Source organism: Phocoena phocoena, chromosome 1 (genome assembly GCF_963924675.1).
Source record: "Phocoena phocoena chromosome 1, mPhoPho1.1, whole genome shotgun sequence".
Taxonomy (NCBI): domain Eukaryota; kingdom Metazoa; phylum Chordata; class Mammalia; order Artiodactyla; family Phocoenidae; genus Phocoena; species Phocoena phocoena.
In genome coordinates, this window is record NC_089219.1 from 89,340,642 (window position 1) to 89,356,976 (window position 16,335).

At 37.6% G+C, this 16,335-nt stretch overlaps 1 protein-coding gene across 1 annotated transcript; it reads right to left on the minus strand.

Moving 5' to 3' along the window:
* Positions 1–697: 697 nt before the first annotated feature.
* On the minus strand, positions 698–16,185 carry EXTL2 (exostosin like glycosyltransferase 2). The gene is made up of 5 exons (XM_065881313.1): positions 15,624–16,185; positions 13,331–13,410; positions 6,061–6,488; positions 5,349–5,419; positions 698–2,787 (listed from the first exon to the last, which is right to left on the minus strand). Exons 2-5 carry the CDS (start codon positions 13,333–13,335, stop codon positions 2,299–2,301), a joined length of 993 nt encoding a protein of 330 aa, XP_065737385.1. The 5' UTR covers positions 13,336–13,410; positions 15,624–16,185; the 3' UTR covers positions 698–2,298.
* Between the last annotated feature and the right edge of the window lie 150 nt (positions 16,186–16,335).

Below are 16,335 nucleotides of genomic sequence, written 5' to 3' on the forward strand. Positions count from 1 at the left end.
GAAACAGTTTCCCAAATATCGCACCTGGTGGGTCCGGGGGCCTTTCTGATGCTTGAGAGGTGAGTTGAGTAGAATGAACTGCCTTTACTCTCAATGACACACCCCAACATCTTTCCTTTACTGACCATTTAAAATGGGCAAGGCACTGTGTTCATACTTACACAAGTTATCTCCTTTATTCCTTAAAACAAACCCCTACGTAGATATTATTCTCATTTTTGCAGACGAGGAAGTTGAAGCTCCAAGAGGTGAAGTATACATGAGATGCAGGAAGGATTTGAGCCCAAGGACTCCACTGGCACATTTACCCCCTAAGCTATATTGCTTTTCTGATGTAGCTTTAAGCCTGAGCATCCTCTCTTCTCCAGATCATTTGGAGCAAGAATAAGAGGGTGCAGGGAAAAAGTTTTAGTATATGTCTAGCCTCAATCAATGCAAGAGTTTTTGTAACACAGACTGAACTTCACTTTGCTTTCAATTATGCTCTATAAGGTCTGAAAAATATGAAGTGATGCTGAAGATAAGTTTAAGAATGCAAGATGAGAAATAAAACCTGAGAATATTTTCCCACTGGAAAATTTTCCCATGGGCAATGTAGTTAATACCTCTAATCTTGGAACAAAATATGAGAGTATTTGAAAATCTGTGTAAATACCGACCACGAAAGCATGAGTCTGCTTAATTAACATAGAACATCTGGATGGTAAAAGTTTATTTTATTTATCTGCCAATCTCAAGAGGCAAAATGTCACTACCAAGGTTGGACAAAGCAGATAATTAACACTATAAATTTTTAGTGAGGCTGCGAGTTCTATTGGCTTTCTCTGATGGCATTAAGATACATACACATGCCCACGTAAAGGAACAATATACACTGAGCTAATTGCACAGAGACCTCATTGTTGGAACATTAACCATGATTATTTTCATAGCTTTGCAATTTTGAGAATATAACGGCATACTGGGAGAAGGAGGGGGCATAGGAAGAGGAGAAGGTGGCAGAAAGAGGCCTGAGTATTCCTTTCCACCAATAGTGAACGAGGAACAAACACAGACACCGTGTGGAACAGATACTAATTCACATAACAGGAAGTGGGCAACTTAACAATCAGCTGATGCAGACTCCCTGTGGAATTCCTCTACTATGACTCAGGTCTCTTATTTTTTCCTGTATCTATGTAATTGAAATGATCTCTGGATCTTTTGCTGTGTGGAGGGAAGAAGTTCTGAATGCAAGAGATTGACTTAGTGCGTAATACACACGTTTTAGTATCCAGGAGATAACCTACGCTTTTATAACAATAAAGATCATTTGATAGTAAGGGTTGTAATTTCTGCCAGTTCCTACTTAAACATTCTTTCAAAAGAGTTATTTTATACATGTTTCTTAAACAATACATACTTTATGTAAAATCTAAGAATTAATGTGCAATCTCAAAGTCAGATTCAGTGACAAAATGCACGACCTGAATCTAGTAACACATTTACTCCTCACTGCATATAAGTTGCATGTAAGAAACAGAGGCTGCACTTGTGATCCATGCAGTAAATGTTCACAAAAATCAAGTGAACAACTAGACATCCTTTAGCTACTAAAATTAACCCTCCCAGTCACAACAGATATCCACAGAAATAAAAGCACTGATGGTTACACCAAAATCATGCTGGGATAAGTTAGTCCTGGAAAGGGCTGGTTGGAAGGACCACAAGGGAAGTACTGATAGTCACAAAATTTCCACTCGTTTTTATATGGGATTGAGACTATTCTCTCCTCACATGGCTTTTCCCTATACTACAGGCTTTTGTTGAAGAGGCATTTTAGGCTTCAAATGAAAATAATCATCCTTTAATGAAAAAGCTAAGAAATACTTGTCCTGAGTTTCTGATCCTGGAAACAGCTTGCTAAAGGTCCTTAAGGCAAGTGCCAGGAGTCAAAAAAATTGTAGAACATTATCACAACACTGTAAATCAACTATACTTCAATTAAAAAAATTTTTTTAAATTGTAGAACGGTCTCAGGATGTAAACAATAAAATTGTTGACCAAGGAATCATATCTGCGGATGAAAACTTCTCACAGGAAGACCTATCTGGGTAATACCAGCTTCTTGGGTTTTGAAGTGCCTGTAAATTTTATATGCTAGAAGCCCTAAGCACTTTTTCCCCCTTGTAGAGACTTCTGGAGTAGAAAAAAGTTCATGATGTGCTTAAAAATAAATAAATAAATAAACTGACCATAGCATGAAGAAGCTACTCAAATACCAAGCAGTTTTGAGGTTTGTTTTTGTTTGTTTTACTTTCACATTTTACTTTTGTGGTTGGCATATGGAAAACCAAACTGAGAAATCATAATGTTGGAGTATTTTAAGGGCATGCTGTCATAGATGTTAACAAGCTTATTTATACAATAAGACCTCTGCAGAAAGTGCTCAGCTCGATGCCACATTCCAGAATAGCCACCATTGGTTTCTTTTTCTAAATTGTCTATGTTTACAGCTTTCACAAATACCCCCGAAGTCTTCCCAGTGTGCTTGGCAATGATAAAATTCATGGCAATATCATCACAGTTTTGCGTTTCATCTAACAGAGCATGGACAGCTGCAGGTTGCCTCTGAAAGAGTTCAAGGTATTTGCTATGGAAGAATGAGGCTCCAATCAGCACCAGAGAGTAATGGTCACCATTTCCAAACCCCGGTGCTTGCAGTTCAAAACCTCCGTAACTGTAGACACCAGAGGAAGTAGACACATGCTTTCTTGGAACAAATCCTACAATTTGATCAGGAAATTGCTGAAAAGATGGAAAAAGAACAATTAAGTGTGGCATTTCTTTAAAGCTGACATGGTGAAAGGCAATGATTTACTACAGAAAGAATTAAACTGATTTGTCAGTGTTATTTTATTCCTGGCTTCTACATCTCAATTTCCTTTAACTCCAGACAAATTCATAAATCTATGTACTGATAAGTTTAAAGGTCAATTCATCATAACCAAATCTCTAACAAAATTTCTAACCTCACAAATATTCTCCTAATTTACACATTATCCAATATTAATAAATTCGAGTTACCAAAGAGTCTGGTTTTTCAGTTTGCTATAAGAGAAGTTGACTGTATGAATGATATTTATTACAGGAGATAAGAAGATATAATGTGATTATTTTGAAAAACTGCTTCAATCTCTTAGGCATATATAAAATTATGGATTTACATGTATCATTTTATTGTTTTTCCATGTTGATTTCAATGTTTTTGAAAGTCACCATTGATTTTAAACGATGTTTATTTTTATCTCTTTTCAGCTTGGGTGTCCCTTTTTTAAAAACATAAGAAAAAAATATATATACACACACATATATACACAACACACACATATACAGTTGAGCCTTAAACAATGCAGGGGTTAGGGGCACTGACCCCCCGAGCGTAGTAGAAAACTCGTCTATAACTTTACAGTCAGCCCTCCATATCCACAGATCTGCATCTCTAGATTCAGCCAACCACCGATCATGTAGTACTGTGGTTTGTATTTATTGAAAAAATCTGAGTATAAATGTACCTGTACAGTTCAAATCCATGTTGCTCAAAGATATATAGATAGATAGATAGATGGATAGATAGATAGATATAGACATATATATAGATATATGAGATGTGTCAGGATCTTTGAAGGATAGTATTAAAACAATAATAGTAGGATGAGAGTGACTAAAAATAAAACAAAAATCAGCAAAGAAAAGCAGAGAATCATGGAAAAGAAGCATGAACTTATAGAATTAAAAGGTTTAGTTCAATCTCACAAATAAGTTGAGTTTCATTCATTTACAGAACAGACACTAAACTAGGGACCCACGCACACAAGTCAGGGTGGGTTAAATCCCGTTTCAAAGAACGCATAGTCTAGAGAGGGTATGATACAGATATGTGAACCAGGAACTACCACACTGTGAAAAAGCTGTAAATGCAGCTGTGCAATTCTCAGGGGGGCATCGAGGACAGGATGACAATTGTGCTGCTGGGAAGCAAAGGGGAATGTCAAGGGTTGGGTGTAAAGGCTGGGAGCCTTCAGAGAAGATGTGCCACTTAATCTATGTGATGAAAGAGATTTCACGGATGAATGGAGGTGGAAAAGGTAAAGCACTGCAAGTGGAGGTGATGGGTGAGTGCAAAGACACAGATACCTGTCTGCTCTAATCTTGCTTCTCTCTAGGCCCCAAATCACTACACTATGCAGGGCACTGATGGGACAGAACTTTAGGAGTCAAATTATCTTGCGCAATGGATTGAAACTGTTCTTGATGGTTTTATGAATAAAACCTAAAGTCATATTTATCCATCTTTAATTATGGTTTACTTGGATTGTTCTAATTAACCGCAGTTCTCATATTTCCCCCCACCCTGATATTTTCAGGAAATTGATTTTTTACCTGAAATAGAAATCTCACAGCTGGAGTATTACATTAGAACTTTTCGCCTAGGAAGCTTTTATTTATAGGGCTGGAAAAACTGTTGATATGGAAAAAATCTGTTGATCAGTACACTAGGCGTGAAGCTGAAAACTGAAGTTTTGAGAATGATGATATCTGCAGAGTACTGTGACCACTTACCATTAATACCTAATGTTCTTACATCCCAAGTCGCTAATTAAGGAGAGTTACTATAGTGCAAATTAGACCATTTATTGGGTAGCACAGTGTTTAATTATTGGACAGGGCTTCAAAGTATTTGTATGCAGTTCTGGTTTCAGGTACTTGTAGTGCAACTTGTAAAAGCTGTCTACTATTAACACATATTCAGTAGGAAAAAGGAGTTTTTATAGATACCAGGTAATTTATGCCTGTTTACCCCAGCTTGGAATTTAAGGGGGTGGGGGTGGGGGAAACTGCCACCACAATGGTCCATGCAGAATTATTATCAGTATTATTAATTTTTAAACAATGGTCTCAGAATCAGACTTAAATTTTATGGATGTATAAATTGTTTCTTTCAAAGGAAGTTCTGTGCAATATTAATACAGAAATACACTTCTCATTTGAGATACAGGCGAAAGTGCCTCTGGATTTTAGTCTTTGCTCTATCATATACCAGATCGTTTCCTCATTGTTCTTTGGAAGTCAGTTCTAGCTCTTCTTTCCAATATACCAAATATAAATCAAATACAGATAAAAGATACTGTAACTTTCAGATTAGCTTAACTGAGCTCAGGAAATCTGATTATGACAAATTCATCTATCTTTTAGATAAATACTGTCCACGCTGGTTTGGGTGACTCTCACATTAAACCATGCTGCTCTGGTTAAACACTAGATCAGACTTTATACTGGTGATTTCATAAAGGATGTAGCAACATTACCTGCCACACGGAGAAAGCAAAAACAAGGTCTTGGGTGCTAATTAGCATGTCATCATCTACCATTAACACCGCTGAAATGAAAGGAAAAAAATTTAAATCAAACAGTTTGGAAATGAAAAAAAAGTTATAAGATACAGTGGTGTTTTTATAAGTCATTCAAATGAAGTATTTTCTGAATGAAATTCAGTAAATAAAAAATGTATTCTTGGAGAGATTTGTCTAGCAGAAAAAGTTTTTACTTGAACTGTATTTGATTTTTATAATTTCCTGAGGGGGAAATTATCATGTATTTATCATCCATTATCCTAGAAACTAATGAACCTATAAATAAATAAAACCAAGGTTCTTTTAAGCAAATTACAATCTCAGTAACTGCTGAGTGGGAGGAAAAGGAGGCAGCAAAAAATACATTAAGCATAAGTTAAATGGCATTTTACTAACTTCTGTGATGCAGTAATATGTAATCATAGCATATCTTCTTTCACAATATTAACCTCTTTGTCACTGTTGCAAGATATATGCGATTTCTTCCCCAGGAGACTGCTTCTTGACATCTTGGAAACTGCCCCTTAAGTTTTTCAAAATGCTCTCTTATGATTAAATTTCCCTATTTTCTCCAATTAAGACAAGTAGAAGGCCCAAAAGCCACGCACCCACCCCCAGCTCTGGTTAGCTGCAGCCCTGCCAGACTAAGAACCCAGCTGCAACTCACCATTGGTTTCTAGTTCAGGAAAGACCTGGAGTCGATTTCTCATCCTGTTTGTTGTCTGTACTTTGAAGATCACAGGGACAGGGTGAGGCCCTAGAGAGTTCCATAACTCATCTGGTCCCTTCTCCCCAACATTGTTCCACACCACAATCACTTTGTGCAGATATGGTACTGCCTGATAATGATTTAAAAGTCTCAACAAGAGATCTGTTCTGTTGTACGTCTGCATTATGAGAGTAAAGGAATCCTGGGTGGACTTGCCCTGGGATTTTATTTCCCTACGCAAAGTGAGCATCTTATCTTCTTTGATATTAGGAAGTAAAGCGGTCAAAGCCCCAGCTACCAGCAGTAACACAAGGATTACCACCAAAGAGAAACGAAGTACTCGAATCCCCATCACTCTTCCAGGGAGTTTGCAGATGTGGCAACACCTGGAGTAGAAATGGAAATAAAATGCAGAATCTTAGCATTCTTACTAGTTACCATGTTTTTGTTTTTGCTTTTTTGAGGAGAGAGGTTAATCATCTTTTAGCTGACTCAAGTTCAGTTTACCCTGCCTCTTTGATAAGGTGATTTGGCCTTAGATGAAAAGTACAGTGAATAAACCTTTCCTTCTGGGCCTGCTCACTTTGCAGCTGCAGACAAAGGGTTATCTACACACCGAACAGGAAGAATTAAGCAGTGCATTTTAAAATTTGCCCTCATTTCACTACTAAACATTTGGAACTGAGATTATTTTTTTCAGATGGGATTATATTTTTCTTGGTAGTATACTAATTCCTTAAGCAGCTTTATTGAGATATTGTTGACACACAAAAGTTGTATATATGTAAGGTGTACAACTTGATGTTCTGATATATGTATATTTCAGTACACTAACTTTAAACTTACATTTTGGTAGCAAACTTTTTTCCAAGTGAAATCATATGCAGAACCCTAATATATGAAATAATAGTAATAGCAGCAGAAGCAAACAATTATAGTGGGTTTATTACATTCTAGGCTCTGTACTATGTGCTTTGCGTGTCATAGTACGTGCTTACTCAGTAAATTAAACAAATAACCACTGAGCACTTACTGTACCATGCACTGTTTTAGATTCTGTGAGTATAGCAATGAATAAGATAGACAAAGTCTCTGCTGTTAGTAGCAGAGGAAATAGTAGGGCTAAACAGGTAACAAAGTAAATAAACTCAAAGCTAATTCAGCATGATGGTAATGAAGAGAATAAATCAGAATGACATGACAAGCAAGGGTCAGATTATGGGGGATCTTGTTGGCCTGAGTAAGGAGTATGGATTTTATTCTAAGTGAGATGGGAAGCCATTGGAGGGTTTTGATCAGGGGAGCAACAGAATCCTGTTTACATTTTACTATTATTCCCATTTAATAGTATTTGGATGCTTACAGAGGTTAAATAACTTTCTCAAGGTTACTAAACAACTGAAGTAATGGATCTAGGATTTTTATCCAGGAAAAAAACTCCTGCCAGAGCCCAGGCTTTTTCATCATCATGGGCTGGGGAGTGTACTGCCAGTTTCAAATGTGGGATGTGCTGAGGTAGGGCTCTTGAGCTTCCAAAGCAACCTCTGTCACAGAACATGAGGATCACCAGGTATTGTCATCAGCTCTGGACTCTCGTATTCCTCACTATACCTACAGGATCCGCCTGAGATGGCTACAGAAGAGTAGGCGAACAAAAACCAAGGGATGTGGCCTGGAGATTTATTGGTCAAAATTTTTTGTCTGATCAAAACTCAGTCACAAATGTAAGGAAAGGTTAAATCTCATACTGTTTTACAGATACCCAGAACTCTGATTTCTTGGCTTCCAATACAGTTTCATTATCACCCCTACTGCCTCGTTTTGGAGCACAGTTGGCTTTCAATTGCTGCTGTTGTTTGATTCTTCTGCTCTTTCTGCTTTTGATTTACTTACTTTACTTACTCCTCCACAAGCCTCCACAAGCCTCCACAAGCTTTTGAGGGATGGCCTCATTTTCTATGCTGGCAGCTGAGCCTTCAAATACATCTCAGCACTTTTCCTAGATCTATTCTACTACTCTACTCAAGTACAAAAGCCTGAAATGAGGAAAAAGAAAGCTTCAAGAAATTTACTTATAAAAAGACTGAAAACAAAAATCAACCAGGAGTTTCGAGACATATAAAACATATCTTTAAGAAAAAAAAATAGATCTCTCAGAACCAGAAAGAATGAGATATTATTATTCTTGATGACTTTAATTGACCCATGGTCTATCCACTCTTACTACTTTTAATACAATTTTTCCTCTCAGGCTATACAATAAACAGATACCCTTATCTATTCCTTATTACAGATAAATAATATTAAGTTGGAAAAGACTTCTCACTGCTAACTCACACCTGTGGTGTGCTAACTGTACAAGCCACTGTCACTGTTCTTCCTTGTATAACACTGGTTTATTTTGGTTTCCTTCATGAAAAAGTGCACTGTGTCTGTATGTAAGCTCTTGATTTTGCACCTTGTGGTTTCAGTTGGGCATCTGCAGCTAGGCCACCATTCTACAGACAATCCTAAGACTAGTCTAAATCTTCCTGTCTTAACAGATTAGGTTCCAAACGAAATCTCACTTGGCTATCCAAATGATGTCCGATCAGTCTTCCGTTTTTCATCGAGGAAACTTGGCAGTGGTGGAGTTAAAGTGACAGTCACATTCCCCTGATCTTGTTTCAAGTTGTGAGGCGTGTTTTGTAACTGTAGCAACAGTTTTTCTCTATACAGGTCAGCAAGGACATAGAGAGGCCATATAGACCATGCCTTTAACACCTCTCTTTAAAGTTCACAGAAGTGGGGACTGGAGAATTGCAAGGCTTATAGGGGAACACACCCCATGATGTGATAATGCGCTGAGGCCTGTGCAAGCAAAGGAAGAACTTATTCATAAGGACAAGGGAATGGTCATTGTCATTCAGCAACTCTCACTTTTCAAAAGTCCAGATTTGAAAAGAAATGTTCCCTTGCAGTAATCTTTTTGGAGAGCTTTCAAGGATATTGTCTCCTGGACTTTCTCTGCAGCCTGTTCTGTTAAGAAATTTTGTGTTTCTCCTTTTATCATAGCTTCACTCTAAGATACGAACAAAATGAATTATTTTTGAAGTAACTTCAGCTTTACCATGATTACTTTTCAAGGATGGTGATTTAAGGTTTGAGAGCACAAATCTTTTCACTGTATACACTCTTTTACTAAAACAACATATACTGTTAATGTGGTAAACCAAAGAGAAACCATTATGAATTAATAATCTTGGTTCAAAGGCCTTGATAATCCTTCTAATACTGACTCAAAAGCAGGTCTCATAAAACATATTTTCAGTTCTACATAAAAATGGCTGGTTATAAGCACTCAGAGTTAACAATCCTGACAACTGCATTAAAGTATACCCTGATTAAGATCTTTATGTTCATTTTCTTCAGCTGAGTAGGAGTAACATACTATAAAACTTACATAGCAGTGTCTCTAGTCTCTAAAACAGACATTAATAGCTACCTGGCAGTTTTAGTGGAGAAAAAGTAATGAAGATTCATCTCTATAGCCTACTATAAATATACATTGTCAAAGATAATCGTGAATGACTGTTTCACTTTTATCTATACTTTAAAGTGGGAGTTACCCCACTTTATCTGTCACAGAAATTTCCTCTTTCAGATAGCTTCTAATCCCCTATTTTACTTGTATCAAAAATGTTTTGAGAGATATAATTTATATCTTTGGAAAGACAATGTAAATATTTCATGTAGTATTTATTAAATGATATCGCCTGATAAAATTATGTTACATTTGTAGTCTACATAGAAAAGCAAGAACAAAAACTTTATAGACTGCAGTGCAAGTGGCATCTCTGTACTTTGAGAATAGCTGAAGTCTGGAACTTTATTGTAGGCCTACTGGAAACAGCCTTAGAACAGTATGGAGAGTGGTGATGACTTCATAGCTATCTGGATTTCAGTTTATAGCTTTCTTCTGTCCTTTGTCCAGAGAAGTATCTATCACCTAAATCACAGCTTTGAGTTTTGAATGGGGGGATATGAAAATGAATACATTCGGATAACCTATGTCTTACTTAGAAAGAACCAAGAATTAAAATTATTTAATTTAAAATTATATCTATTGATATATATATTTCCTGGCACCCTGCCTCATTCCAAAAAGGATCTGACAGTTCTTAGTCTATCCCCTTTCTGCCCTTCTTCCATCTATGACTATAGTAAACTAAATGTGACTTTGATAAACACAGTAAATGTCAGCAAAACAAAAATCCTTCTTTTTCTCCTAATCACCTGCAAAATCAAAGATCCCCAGATGATATTTTTTGCACATATGTTAACTTATTTAGTTCCTCATGAGTAGAGAGCACATCCTTTTAGTTATTTTGATATGGTTACATAGCATCTCCTAGACCAGCGGTTTTCAACCAGGGACAATTTTGCTCTCTAGGGAATATGGGGCAAAGTCGGGAGACATTTTTGATTGTTGTGACTGGGGCTAGGAGATGCTATTGCTCTCTGGTGGGCAGATGGCAGTGCTGCTGCTAAACATCCTACAATGGACAGGACAGGCTCCACAGCAAGGAATTATCCAGGCTTAACATGCCAGTGATGCCAAGGTGGAGAAGCCCTGCTCTACATATATTTTACCTTGAACACGAACACTGCTAGCCAAGTGGCCCCTGAAATCCCTACTGCTATGTATTACGCTCAATGAAGGATAAAGCAATGTCTCCAAAACTGCCCCAGTATCTATATGCCTTATGATACAAACACATCATAAACTCAGAAAACTGAAAGAGACCTCAGAGCCCTCCTAAGCCAGCTTCCTTGTTTCATAGATAAAGAACCCAAGGTCCAGGCATAAGGAATTTGCCTGAACTGATGCAGATGCAAATATACTGTCAACAGAAAATCACTTTAACAACATATACATGATCATCAGTAGCCAATCTACGTCCTGTCATTTAGAAAGCTTAGGACTATAGACTGCATGTTGAGTCTATAGTTCTGAAACAGAGGTGCTAAAACATATTGATAAATAGCTGAATTTCCTACAGTATCACATTTGAAAACCAGAAGTTGCTGCAACAGGTCATTTCTCACTTCAAGCTGTTAAGGAAAGAATTTCTGCACTGGTCGCATTAAATTAGAGCAAGTTCTTCTCCTGGCAGCAAGATTGAATGAGCCATTCCCTTACAGGTAAATCAGATTCAAATAAACACCGAAGACAACATTTAAAACAGACAGCAGACACTAAGTACCTGTGTCTCCACCTCCCTCCCTAATCTCACCCTGTTATCAGTAGCAAAGGCTGCCTGTCAGTCCTGGCGTTTTGTTTTTCCCTCCTAAGCATCCTGTACAAAGCATCAAATTGCTTCTCAATACTTCTACAGGCAGCTACTACCAATTAATTAGATTTGCTTTCTCATCATTGATTTAAGAGGAAATAACATAAATATTATGTATAAAGGCTTCTTAAAGCACTGCGTCCTTCAATCCAGCTATTTGTTACTGAGGCAGTGAGGCCTTCTCTACCCTCAAAGTGCACAGGTCTGAATTATGCTAGATGAAAGTTCCTTCTCGTCTTGCATCTTTCTCCAGGAATTGACAATTAATTGTGTGATAATGATGATGGTGGTGTTTGGAGATGACCAAACTTATGGACATATATCAGGGCAGGAGAAGGAATGGCCTTATTCTTAAGAGGAACATCCACGAATTATAACAATCCAAGGAGTCAATGCATCCTAAGAAGAAAGCCTAGAAATAGAAAAACATTTTTAGCTCAGTACAGTGCCATGCAAAATCAGTTCCAGAAATGGGTCAAAAAGAAGCCAAGTACATCTGCAAATACATTACTTTTACCATTCCAGGACACTGAAGCTTTTCACTTGAACTTCTCTCTGTTTTAGTCACAGGAAGATGCAGGGGAGGCAAGATTGTTGGGCAACAGAAACCTGGAATATTCTATGGAACCCTCTCCCTTTTATACAACACTGGTTTTCAGCAATAAACTCACACTGCAAAATCATTTCTCTAAGAGAAACAGATTTCATACACATGAACTATGATTTGTAAATAGCTTTAGATATTAAACCTAACAAAGACGTAATCTTAATTCATATGAGCTTCCTAACTTTATTAGAGGAAGGTCAGAATATCCATAGTAGTTATGTCAGTCCATAAACATTCCTAGGTGCTTACCATGCACGAGCCCAGCACTGTCAGGCACTAGGGATGGTAATGAGCAAGGCCATCAATTCCTGCCCTCACAGAGCTTAGCAATAGTAATGGAAGTTGTCAGACCTCTTCCCTCTTTATGTTACCTAACAACTCAAATCAGTAATGTTTCAAACCTTCAGAGACACGGGAATTAAAATATATCCACCCCATTTTGTAGATGGGCTAGCTGAGACTGAGAATATTAAATGATGTTTCCTGAGCCACAGAAAGAGTGGTGGGTCCAAACAAATTCCCGACTCTCACACTTGACCTACATTATATTTTTAGTGTCTTTCAAGTAGTCTCTGTTTTCAGCTTTGTTCTAGTCTACAAGAATATTTCAACTTTGTAGGTATTGACTTTATACTATAACCTGGAATACTATTTCAATGGATAAGATCTAAAACAGGCAATACAGTATTTTCTAACAGACCCTGGCTCAAGTAAAAACTCTTATTTCCAAGGAAACAAAAAACCTCTATAGGAAACAATTCTTCTCAGATAAAAATACTGGTATTTCACTTACGTCCATAGCAGCATTATTCACAATAGTCAAAAAATGGAAGCAACCCAAATGTCCATTGACAGATGAATGGATAAACAAAACGTGGTATAGACATACAATGGAATATTATTCAGGCTTTAAAAGGAAGGAAATTCTGACACATGCTACAACATGGATGAACCTTCAGGACATCATGCTCAGTGAAATAAGCCAGCACAAAAGGACAAATACTCTATGATTTCACTTACATGAGGAATATAGAGTAGTCAAATTTATAGAAACAGAAAGTAGAATGGTGGTTGCCAGGGGCCCGGGGAACAGAGAAATGGAGAGTTGTTGTTTAATGGTTATAGAATTTCAGTTTTGCAGGCTGAAAAAGTTCTTGAGATTGGCTGCTCAACAATGTCAATACACTTAACACTATTGAGCTGTACACTTAAAAATGGTTAAGATGGCAAATATTATGTGTATTTTACCACAATTTTTAAAAAGCAAAAAAAAAATACTGGTACTTACCTCATTATGGTAAAGTTTTAATTTTTAAAAAAAATTTTCCTTATGGCTTCAGTAATTGATAGGAACAGGCTCTCTTGGCACTATTAAGGGAAATCAAAGAATTTTCTGTGATGTTTTTGTCAATCACCAGGAAATTTTAAAAAAATGCTTTTTAATGCTATCGTCCATAGGCTTTGAATTATTTTTAGAAATTAAAATTTGCTATACTGTGTTCTAAAAACTACATTTAGGCAATTAGGTAGGTGCTACCTGTCAGGTTGGTGCTAACATTGCTATATTTTTTGTTTTCATCTTTCTCTTAGGTATCCAGAAGCAGAATAAACTCACATCATGCTGATGATCTAATGTGTTTACACTTTTGAAACCAGAACATACATGCCATGGAGCAAGACCTCTGAATGCATTAGCAACCTGCACTTGTATTCAATTTCTAGATTTTTAAGTATCTGTAGTTTTATCTACCATCAAAACTACTTTTTTCACTAAAGGTTCATAAGGCATTCAATTTGAAGTACTAAAAAAACTCAGGGTCTAAAATAGGGTTGCAGGTAAATGTCAGCGTTGATTACTGAGGAATGACAGATGGCATCCTTCCTATTCCTTACTCTTGCCCAAAAGGAGCTGGAACCTTGGCTGGAGGTGAGCTTCTGCCCCTTAATCTTCTTGGCTTTCATTTCTCACAGTCCTTAATCACATGTCTAAGAAGTTAGGGATTTTTTCCCCCATATAGTCTGCACAGTTAACCTAATGCAATTAATTAGTAGATGATCTAAACAAATATTTAAAAGTTCAGGGTAGAAATCCATTTATTGGTTTAAAATGTTCATTAATATATCTACCTATTTTATGATCTTATAAATCCATAACATATGAAGGAATTCAGAACTGATTGGAGACCAGCAAGATACTGCATCTGTAATGACCACCTGAATAGACCTGAAGAATCATTTTTGATTTTCCAAACTTATATTCTTTCATGATTCAAGTTACTGAAGGGGTAAAGGGATGGCTTAGCATGTATCTGGGCTCATCAGGTGACAGTTGTTCCTCCTCGCTACACCAAAAGCACCTCTTGTGCGCATCTTAAATATCATTTAGTTCTAAAATCCTGAACTGATTTGCCCTCTCCTCACATCCCGCTTCTTCGGTCCATAAAATTCCTCCAGGGAAAGAACTTTATCAGGCTTTTTAACCTACCTCCCTTCCCCCACCCCGTGCCCAGCACAGAGCTTAGCACATAGTAGACACTCATTAAATGATTGTTGAATGAATGAAACTAACTTTAATTTTGATATGACAACATATACTGGTTAACATATATGGGACAAACATTATTTCAAGATGACAAATCACGTGAGGCATGTCAAACATTTTCCACTCATAGCACTTTTCCTGATTTAGTGTCCAATTTATATTTCTAATAAAATATTTAGTATTGAAGTTGGTAATTATGTCGTCTAGGAATGAAAGATGTGAAGTGGCATTGCCACTTTTTGAAAGAAGGCCCTCACTGGAATAGCTATCTTATATTCTGGGGAGTGAGCAGTGGGGAATTTAGGAGTTCCAGGACCACTGTAACTGAAATTAAACTTCAATTTCTCCAACTTATTTCAAAACTATTTGAAAAAGGGTATTGCAGATTTCTCCATAACCCAGGTGAACAATTTCTCATCTGCAGCAATATAGGGCAAAATGTAGAATTTATTTTCAAAGGCAGAATACAAAAACACAGGCTCAGATGGCAGCTGACCTGGATGAGTTAAGAGAACGCTGGAAACCAGTTGCTGAAATTTAGTTATTTCCATATATGCACGCCCCACCCCCACTCCCAGTTACATCATACTGAAATAAAGCAGCGTTGGAGAAACACTCAATCGCTGTGGAAATATTTATCTTCAACCTAGTTTGTACCCACTTAACGTTTCCCCAGCAGTGCAGTACAGTAAAACTCAGTCTATGGCTAATATAAAAGCTTCCTAAAAATATAAGTAAATGTTACGAATTGAAAATATTTCTATGTTCAAATTAAAATAATGAAATATACGCCAAGAAAGACAAAGACAAAATACTCTTTCCAGAACTTAATTTCTGAAATCTAGCTGCTTTTACACAGCAGTTTAATTAACACGAACATTTAAAAAAAAAATGGTAGAATAAGTAAATTTTATTTTCAAAAATAAAACCACAGAATCAGTACCCCACACACTCACAAAGTTCCAAGAAGGAGTGCAAAACACATATATTCTCACTGCAAAAAGATTTTTAACACGAGAGCATTTTCCTATTTCCTTACCTCGAGTGCAGAAGACTGCAGTGGGACCTAGCCGATTTATTTGCTTCCAGCTTGGTTACGATGAAACGAAAGGGGGGTCTCGCTTGCTCATTTTTCATTTTTTTCCCAAACCCAGCAGCGTGCATTCAACCGGCATTACTCGCTGGATTGATAACCTGGATGAAACGCTGCCCACAAAGAGAGAGCCTGAAGCAGAGGGCAGTCCTGGGTGGCCGCCCCTCCCTTTCGGTGACGCTCCACTTCCTGTTAGACTAAAAAGCCGTTCCCAAGAATCTCGGTTTTGTAGTTTCTAGCCCACCTCCAAAAGCCAGTCCTCCTTTGCCCCATTTCTCCCCCCCAGGGTAACAACTTTTAATCATTCAGGTGACGGACCACCTGACCTTACCCAAACAATTTCCCAGAGAGGCGTTGGAAGAGGAGTTCCAACCACCGTGGGCGCCCAGCACTGGCCTGCAGGGCTCGCCTTTGGCGCTCCGCAAGCCCTCACGTCCCACCAACGAGTCAGTTTTCCCTGCACTTCCCTGAAACTGGTTATGGGGTTCTCACGAGAATTAGAGCCACGGCGGCGGCCTCTGGGATGACCTGGAAGTGAAGGGGACGTGTAGGAACTCGAGTTTTGGGTTATGAACGGATTGAGATTGTCTGGGACGCAATGCCTTAACCAAACCTCAATTTCAACACGGTCTCGTAGGATCTCCTTTTAAAAGACTCT